The sequence below is a fragment of the Lipotes vexillifer genome, unplaced genomic scaffold (genome assembly GCF_000442215.2).
Source record: "Lipotes vexillifer unplaced genomic scaffold, Lipotes_vexillifer_v1.1 scaffold995, whole genome shotgun sequence".
NCBI lineage: Eukaryota > Metazoa > Chordata > Mammalia > Artiodactyla > Lipotidae > Lipotes > Lipotes vexillifer.
The window spans coordinates 1,978,684-1,988,293 of NW_006785389.1; the positions used below are offsets into that span (position 1 = coordinate 1,978,684).

The 9,610-nt window shown below is 45.3% G+C and overlaps 1 protein-coding gene across 1 annotated transcript; it reads left to right on the plus strand.

Annotated features, from left to right (window-relative positions):
- The first annotated feature begins 472 nt into the window (after nucleotides 1-472).
- Nucleotides 473-7,008, plus strand: LOC103076555 (zinc finger protein 586-like). The gene is made up of 6 exons (XM_007457516.1): nucleotides 473-610; nucleotides 3,469-3,595; nucleotides 3,779-3,848; nucleotides 5,577-6,545; nucleotides 6,623-6,755; nucleotides 6,844-7,008. The coding sequence occupies exons 1-6, from the start codon at nucleotides 473-475 to the stop codon at nucleotides 7,006-7,008; spliced, it is 1,602 nt and encodes a 533-aa protein (XP_007457578.1).
- Nucleotides 7,009-9,610: the final 2,602 nt, after the last annotated feature.

The following is a 9,610-nucleotide window of genomic DNA, read 5'->3' on the forward strand; positions in this document are numbered from 1 at the left end:
CCCGTCTCCCCTGCATCGGCAGGCGGACTCTCAACCACTGCGCCACCAGGGAAGCCCCCAAGGGGGCCATTTTAACTGCTCTGGTTCTGTTCAGCTCCGGAGCGCTGTGTCAGGACAGGAGTGACTGGAACGGGAGGTCCGGGAGGAGGCGCTGTCCCCGAGGCACAGAGGCGGATCTGAAGCTCGGCGACGCCGCCTGGGGTGCCCGGCGCCAGGCCCGGGAGACGGACCGCCATGCCCGCGTCCCCCAGACTCTTCTGCCGCTCCCGGCCCCGCTCCGCCCAGAGTCCGATGGCGGCGGCGTTGAGGGACCCGCCTCAGGTAAACGCTCGTTCCCCGGGCCCTCACACCCCTCACTCCACCAGACACTAAAGCCCCGAGTGCGGGGCGCCTGCTCACATGCCCGCAGCCCAGGCCACGGTGCCCAGGACAGTGAAACGGTCGTGGGTGGGGCTCTGTTTATGACAGCGTGATGGCGCGTGGGAGAGGTCACTGGCAGAGGTACCCGCAGATGCGAAGGCTTGGAAATCGGCCTGAGGCGGGAGGATTCAGGAAACCTAGGGTCAACCTTCTGCTTACAGGGAACAGTGTTAGCGGAATTAGACCTGGTGTAACCGACCAAGGATTGTACTTTATTGCGAGGTTTCTAAAGGCCATGGGGTGTTTCGAATAAAGGAAGATAGTATCTCCCGTCAGAGGTTAGAGCATTCCCAAGAGCCGTTTAAAGGAAGAACAGGGTGGAGAGGGTTGATGAGGACATTGATGTCCTAGGAAGTTGAATCTTTGTTCAGGGTCCCACAGCTGGTAAGAGGCAACACTGAGCATTGAGGCCCAGAAGTTAGTCAGCCAGCCTGAGGTCACCTGGCTCCAAGGCCAGGCAGGAGTACATACAGTGAGCCCCTCAAATCCCACCATGGACGCATTCCTTTAGGGCCTGCCTCTTCACTCATGTTCTCACGGTTAGAGAAGTGCCTATGGAACCTGCACAGGGAAGTAGAGGGTGTGCCATTGCCTCACCAGCCCTGCTTTCACCTCTATGTTCCCTGGAATTGTGGTGTCCTGAGATGCTTGATGCCATTTTTCCCACTCCTTGAGTCTGGGGATGCAGAAAAACTCCATGCCCAGTGTCCTGAGTCCATGCTACAATTATATGGAGGTGTTCCCATTTCTGGCAACCATTGTAAACAGGTGTGTATGGTTAACCCAAGACATGGTACCAGGATGTGCAAATGCTTAGAGGTAAAATAGAGCTCAGGAATATTCAGGAACCACAGGTATCCTCTCTTTACAGGTAGGAATAAATAGTAGGTGGTTTGGAGTCAGGAGGGGAACAACTGCCTGAGATGTCAGGTGTGTGTTCTAGAGATTTGGCTCATGGTAGGGAGGTGATGTGACCAAGGCCTTAACAGGCTTCATTTGGGTTTAGAGTGGAAAACAGACTGTGGGCTTGAGAGAGGAAGAAGGAGCATCATTGTGGAGGCTACTATCATAGTCCAGGTGAGGGTTAATGGAGCAGGGGCGTGCCTTAGGAAATGTGGTTGTATTCTGGCTGCATGTTTTTAAAGGGGACAGCTAGATTTCTAACATGGGTGGTGAGGGAGTGAGACGCAGGGATCAGTGATGACCCCTGGCTTTGCAGCTGTAGGGTTGGAAGATGCGTCAGTTGAGATGAGCAAGTTGGTAGTAGGTGTAATATTCACTGGGTTTAGCAGGAGATTTTTTTGGACCATGTTAAGAGTCTGAGATATTTCAGACACCACTGAATAAAGGCATCAAATGAACATCTAACATACAGGTTTGGAATTCTTGGGAGTGATTCAGGTTAGAGACATCCAAAATGTAACTAGAGTGTGGACCAAGGTGAATGACCTGTGGCTCACATTAGGAGAGGCAAGCTCCGGGTTGTGGTGGCAAAGCTTTTAGGGGGAGAGGTGTGGAGGGTGGGGGCAGAGGATTGGGTCTTATGCTTGTGTACCTGGGTGATGGTGTCAGCCTTCATAAATGTAGGTAAATGGCCATGAAGCTTTGGTGTATGAGACAAGAAAGTCTGGCAGGTGGCCAGGGCTTCCAAGAGAAGAGTGGACATGAGATGGTTGTAGAAGCAAGGGGTAATACATGCATATGACACTCAGGCCAGATCTGGTGCTTATTCACCACTATATAGGCTCACCAAGATTTGTGAGGACTTTGGTAGGGCCTGGGGTGTTTCATTCAACCTGGGTTATATGGCCATGAGCCAATAAGGTCTTGTGTGAGAATCACTAGGCTTCGGGAGGGTGAGTAATGGGGCTGGAGTATGAATGAATGTAAGGGAGCAGAGAAATGTTGTCATTGCCGAGGGACCGGAAGGGCAGCACAGAAGTAGCATGGGACTATGGGTATCTGAGATCCACACGTGGTTCTATTCCTTAAATTTGAGGCAAGGATCAGAGTCAGGCAGTAAGGCATTTATAGATGATTTCTGATGCTGCCATTGGGAATTGTGGGAGGTCTGTGGTCATATTGGGTCCTGTTTGACTTTACCAGTTGTACTGTGGATGCTGTCTGCCGAGTTGTGGTGTAAGGCCTAAACCCAATATGATGTGCTTGCTTCGTGCTTGGTGAAACCTGGGTGCCCTCAAATGGCCTGAGTGCAAGTTCCTCTCCCCACAGTGTTCCTTCAGATAACGTCTCCTAGCCTAACAACCATTTTTACAAAGCAAACCAGGAGCTTCTTTGTATTAGGTATCAGTTCCCTACCAGCCCTCAGAATTGTTCAGATAAGACAATCACATCCTCCTTGGAACATCCCAACCCCTTCATCCTAGAAAGGTTCCATCCCACAGCCCCTGTGTGTGTTGTTTTTGCTCATGTACGCCTTTGTGGTGAGTGGTGTCCTATTCTCAGAGGTGTGAATTTATGTGATTAAGAAACTGCTGTCAGTCTCATTGGTCCAGTCTCAGGTGTCATGTGTTAGGCCACCATCACAGCCCTGTGGTGGGGTTAGGAGGAACTGATTTAAATACAAGTAACATGGGGAGGGGAGGGAGATGGCTGTGGTGTGGGAGAGTGAGGTGTTTGTGGCCATGGTCATGTGTGGCTGTGGGATACTGAGACTGAGGGATGTACAGTTTAAGGAGTGATGTGTGCTTGAAGAGGGAACATGTATGATGGTTCCAGGGCACTGCATTGATAATTTCAGGACGATGGCCACACCAGGGGAATTGCTTGTCAGGAGGGGGTGGATCCCTTTATGCCAGGCCTATAGCTGAGCTATATGTTCATCCACCTGCCTCTTCTTCCTGGTTGTTGTACCTAGTGATCAGTGGGCCCGTGGAGAGACAACCACACCATGGTGTCAGGGCCTGATTGATCCTCTGAGTTGGGAAGCTTGGGTGATGGATAGTCATAGGGTAGATGTGTGGGGAAATAGATTGTGACTTCTCAGAAGTGGACTGTTTGTGGTTTTATCTGTCACCATCATGGCAGGTCAGTGTGAACTTTGAAGATGTAGCTGTGACTTTTTCCTGGGAGGAATGGGGTCTCCTTGATGAGGTTCAAAGATACCTGTACCGTGATGTGATGCTGGAGGACTTGGCACTTATAACCTCCCTGGGTAAGAACCTCAAACCTTTCCCCATGTCCTGAACTAGTCTCTGCCCTTTCCTTTTCCCCAGAGACAAGTCTGTCCTTTTCATGTCAGGACCATGGTCACTGCTTTTTTTCCCCAGTTCCCTAAGTTGTTGCTGTGGTTGGTTGGGCTGAGATGTTTGCACTGACATCTGTTCTCCTTGAATAGGCCCCATATCTGCTTCTCTACAGCCTTCCCTGGAAGGATCCAGTGTCAGGAATCTTCCAATCAGCCTAATGTATCCCACCATACTTGCCCTCTTCCTTCTGGGTGATGTTGTCCAGATGCATGTCATCCTTGCACCTCAGATTCTACTTCCTTCTTTTCACTGACATTTCCTCATGACTGCCTGTGCTGGGAATTAATTCTCTGATGTAGACCATGGACTTTTTACAAGACCGCTTTCCAAAGTTCTCTTAATAGTATTTAGATGTTTTTCTCTGGCCTATGATGTGATGAGTATGGGTCAGCTGCTCATAGGTGGTATCTTTCCCCTGTTATTTTCATCATCCAGGTCCCTTACACTTGTTCATTTTGGAAGTGGGGTGGAGAGCCCTTGTTTGTCCACAGGATGGATATGAATTCAGACTCAGCCAAATGGGCTCAAAGGGCTGCTGTACAGTAGCACTATGGGAGTGTATGATAGTCCTGTGTTCAAGTGATACCAGAAATTTGTTCTGTTTGACTAGTGTTTTGATGCTACTTCCAGTGGCCACACCTTACTTTTGCTTTTTCTGCCCCATTCTTAACAATGCTGACTTGTCAGTTCTGCACTGTGATTCTTCCACTTTTATTCCAGCCTGTGGCTAATCCTCACATCTTTAAACTCCCTGTATCACCCACTTTTCTCACTGCTTTATCTGTGCATTCTCTAACGTTGGCCCATATATTTTCTATAATCAAACATGTACCCATTCTTAAAATGCTCCTGACCAACAGCTGTTCTGTTGCAGTCCTGTTTTCTTGGGCCTGGAAATACCCATCTACATTGCAGTCATGTGTTAGCAGCAGACAAGGTCCTGCTGACAGTTGTTTGTACCTAATTTTTTAACAGTCGACTTTAATTTTTCACCCTGCCTCTCCTCCCTATGACACATCACATGGTTGTGTCTTTTCTCTCATGTGGTCTTCCCCCATCCTGTGGCCTTTATAGCCCAGTATTGCTAACAGCCATGTCATCAACTTGAACCCAACTCTGTGTTCTTGTAAATAATCACACAAACTCATTCATGTGTTTGTCAGACACACACTGGTGTGTGGGCTCCCCCCTCCCACTGAAATCAACATGTACTTCACCAACATTTCTTGCTTTTAGGTTGTTGCCATGAAGTGGAGAATGAGAAGGCTTCTTTTGAGCAGCATAATTCTGTTCAAAGAGTGTCACAGATCAGGAGTCCCAAGGCAAATCCATCCTTCAAAAAGGCCCACCCTTGTGAAATATGTGTCCAGATATTGAGAGACTTTTTGTACTTGAATGAATATCAAGGAACACATTCAAAGCATAAATTACATAGGTGTGAGACATGTGGGAAACAGTTGTATGTAAGCACCAGAAGCAGTGCATCGGAGAGAAACCCTTCAGGAGAGATGTGGACAGAGTCTCATTTGTGAAGAACTGTAAGTGCCATGTGTCAGGGAAGCCATTAGTCTTCAGGGTGGTTGGGAAGGACTTCTTGGCCAGTTCTCAGTTTCTCCAGCAATAGGCTACTCACACCTGGGAGAGGTCAAACAGCAGAACCGAGTGTGGGATGGGCTTTCAGAGGGGAAAAACTTATCATAACTGGGAAGAATGCACAAAAGCTTTCAGCCCCAAACACACACTTGTTCAGCACCAGAGACTCCTCACTAGAGAAAGATGTTTTATGTGTAATTGGTGTGAGAGAAGCTGTAACGTCAGTCAGCATCAGAAAGTTTACAATGGAGAAAGAACTTATGAACCTGGGGAACATGGGATATTATTTAACAGAAAGTCCAACCTCATTGAACACCAGAGAAGTAACACTAGAGATAGGCCTTATGAATGTACAGAATATGGGGAATCTTTTACTAAGTGCTCCAACCTCATTGAACACCAGAGAAGTAACACTAGAGATAGGCCTTATGAATGTACAGAATGTGGGAAATCATTTACTCAGTGCTCCAACCTCTTTACACACAAGAGAGTTCACATGAAACAAAAGCCATATGAATGTGATGAATATGCAAAATCGTTTAGCCAAAGCTCTACCCTCCTTCAACATCGGAGAATTCACACTAGGGAAAAGCCTTATGAGTGCAATGAATGTGGTAGAACTTTTACGCAAAACTCTGTGCTCCTTCAGCATCAGAGACTTCACACTGGATCAAGGCCTTATGAATGCACTGAATGTGGAAAATCCTTTGCTGTATACTCCAGACTCATTAAACATAGAAGAGTTCATACTGGAGAAAGGCCTTATAAATGCAGTGAATGTGGAAAAACATTTTGCCAAAACTCTTCATTCCTCCGACATCAGAGAGTTCATACTGGAGAAAGGCCTTGTAAATGCAGTGAATGTGGAAAAACATTTTGCCAAAGCTCTTCATTCCTCCGACATCAGAGAGTTCACACTGGAGAAAGGCCTTATGAGTGTGGGGAGTGTGGAAAATCATTTAGGCAAAAGCCCAACCTTATTCAAAATTGGAGAGTCCATACTAGAGAAAGACCTTATAAGTGTGGGAAATGTGGGAAATTACTTAGCAACAAGTCCCATCTTATTGAACACCAGAGAGTTCACACTGGTGAAAGGCCATATGAGTGTGGGGAATGTAGGAAATTCTTTAGCAAGAAATCCCACCTCATTATACATCAGAGAGTTCACACCAGGGAAAGGCCATATAAATGCAATGAATGCGGGAAATCATTTAACCAAAACTCTGCACTCCTTCAACATCAGAGAATTCACACTGGAGAAAGGCCTTAAGAGTGCAGCAAATGTGGGAAAACTTTTAATCAAAGCTCTTCGTCAACCAGAGACTTCACACTGGTTCAAGGCCTTATGAGTGCACTGAATGTGGGAAATCCTTTGCTAATAATTCAGCCTTCATTAAACACAGGAGAATTCACACTGGAGAAAGGCCTTATGAGTGCAGTGAGTATGGGAAAGCATTTGCCCAAAGTTCTTCAGTCCTTCGACATCAGAGAGTTCACTGGAGAAAACTCATAAAAGTAAAGAAAATTTGGGAAGTTGGTTAGCCCAAGCTCTGTTTTTCAGCATCAGAGAACTCACACTGGATCAAAGCCATATGAGTGCTGTGAATGTGGGAAATCCTTTGCTAAAAACTCCAGGTTCATTAAACACAGGAGTGTTCACACTGCAGAAAGTCCGTATGTTGTAGGAAATGTTGGAAATCCTTTACCTAAAGCTACAGTCTCATAGAACACCATAATGTTCACATTGGTTAATGGGTTTATGGATGTGATAAGTGTGGGAAACCTTTAGCCAAACTGTAGCCTCATTTCACACTGGAGAGTTCACAGCCTTCAGTCTTATTTCATTGGATACCACAAAGTTCACTTCAGAAAGAGTAGTTGTGCAGGGATGGATTGTTCAGTATAACACTGGGGAGATCCCTTATGAGGGTGCTATCTGCCAATACACCCAATAAACCACTTAAATTCCAGGTTTATGGGAGCTTCAGTGCATTTCTTAACCTGCCCAGGGCCCTTACCAGGTTTACATCATTGCCAGTTCCATAGCAAAAGCCATTTCACCACTACTATGTGGCAGGTGCTCATGATGTGCATCATTGAACCACCCCACAGAGTCCAGGGAAGGAGACCTTGATGTTGTTTGTGGGAGTCTTTATAATCCTGAGCACTCATTCTTTTCTAATTTGTTTGATGGGTTACCTCACTGATCTGACCAATTTTTGGCCTAGAGGTCTCTGCTGGTGACTTGCAACTGGGACTACTTTTTTCAGGGATGTTGTTGGTCTCACGTCACTGCTGTGATGGGATTTTGCTGTGCTTCATGTCTCCAGCCCAGGAATAGACTTCTTCCCATTGTACTGGTTGGTGTGAAAATGGAGGCCTTACTCTTTAATCTCCTTTAATCTTGGGATTCTGTACACTGTGGTGATTTGAAAACAACTGAGTTGTGACAACAGGGCTGGAGAGCTTTCTTGTGGGACCCCAAATTCTGTGCGCCTCGGAGGGAACAATATGATGTAGAGTATACTTCTCTCTAGTTTTGTCCTAGTTGGCATTGCTGCCCAAGGCCTCCAAGAAAAGACTGCATGGATGTGATCCTTATCTGTAACCTGGATGCGTTGGTATTTTGTTGGTTCAGAGGTCAGTCTGTAGAGGGGCTGTTGTGATAACCTTTGGTGCTTCCTGAAGCAAGAAGAAGTTGTCTTGTTCACAGGGAGTATTGCATTGTGTCCAGGTGGTAAGGGAAATCTGTTTCCCGGGTCTTGTGTTGGAGCCATGTACCCTCATGTCCAGAATTCCAGATAGTGGCAGCATAGGTTATATGATTGTATGGGCAGGGGAATCATTTGTTACAGGAACACTGGTTTTGTAGGGAGGGGAGGAGACTGCCAGAAGATTTTTGGAATGTGTCTGTTTTGAACAGACCTCCACAATGTTCCAGTCCCTATAGATATGAAGGATGAGGAGGTGCAGAAATTCTCATGGCCTCCAGAACTGTGTATTTTGTGTAGGGAGGCTGTTGTGAGAGGAAAAAATTATAAATGTTCTGTGGATTCCTGTAGCATGTGTGTGTGTTCACCTCAAATCTCTTGCTGTGTAGGAAAATGAGGATAGTGAAGATGAGTTGTGCCCTTTGTAACCCAGCTTGCATTCCCATTGATTTTGGTGGAAATTGCCTTGTTGCTTCTGATATTTGCCACCACTAAGGCAAGGTATCCCTCCCAAACATGAGGAAAGAGTTGGTGGAGTCAGTAAAGGTTTGCCAAACTAATTTTCCAGTATTGTAGGAAATCTAGCTTTCTGTTTTGAATCATATTTTCAGAGCTTTAGTAAGGTATAAGTGACATACAACAAACTGATTATATTTAAACTTAACATTTTGACAAGTTTTGACATTCATGTAAATCCATAAAAGCACCACCACAATCATAATAATGAGCCTCTCCATCATCCTCTGTTTTACTTCATGCCCTTTAATAATGTCTCCTTCTGTACTATGTCTGCTCTCCAGGCAAGCATTGGTTTACTTTCCATTATAATAGATTAGCTTCCATTTTAGAATTGTATATGATTCTACTTATAAAGTGTTTACACTTTTTTTCCTTTGAGTAGCCTCATGTGGCTTACTCATTTTGATAGTCATCAATGGTGCTTAAATGAGTAGTTGTGGTTTTTTTATATTGCTTAGAAGTATGACAGTTGTGGGTGTTTATTCTTTTGTCTTTTTATGCATATTTGAGTTCTTTCCAGTTTCTGATTGTTGCAAATAAACCTGCTAAGATATTTGAATCTAGTTCTTCGCATACATGTTTCACTTATCTTGTGTTAATTTGGCGGTGGGGGTGGGGTGGGGGTGGGGGCGGGTGCAATGCCTGAGTTACAGGGTAAGTGGGTAGCTAACTTTTTAAGAAATTGCAAATTGTGATCTTTTGTATTCCTGCTAGCAGTGTATGAGACATACAGTTTTTCCATATCCTTGCCAGTAGTGGGTATGGTTAGCCTTTGAAAATGTTAACCTTTTAAATAAGTCTGTAACTGTATCCCACTATGGTTTAGTTGCCTTTCCCTGATGTTGCATGATGTTGAGCATTTTTTCATTTGTTTACAGGCATACCTCAGAAATATGATGAGTTGGGTTTTAGACCACTGCAATAAAGCCAGTATCACAATAAAGCAAGTCACATGAAGTTTTTGGTTTTCTAGTGCATGTAAAAGTAATGTTTATGCTATACTGTAGTCTGTTAGGTGTGCAATAGCATTATGTCTAAAAAAAATACATGCCTTAATTAAAAAATATTGCTAAAAATGTTGACTATCATCTGAGCCTT

Bases quoted from the DNA above. Each gene is read 5' to 3' on its own strand.
- LOC103076555 (XM_007457516.1), top strand. From the start codon at position 473: ATGGCGCGTGGGAGAGGTCACTGGCAGAGGTACCCGCAGATGCGAAGG. The intron at 3,849-5,576 runs GTATCCCACCAT...ATTATTTAACAG, and splicing joins AATCTTCCAATCAGCCTAAT to AAAGTCCAACCTCATTGAAC. The intron at 6,756-6,843 runs GTCCTTCGACAT...TCTGTTTTTCAG, and splicing joins CATTTGCCCAAAGTTCTTCA to CATCAGAGAACTCACACTGG.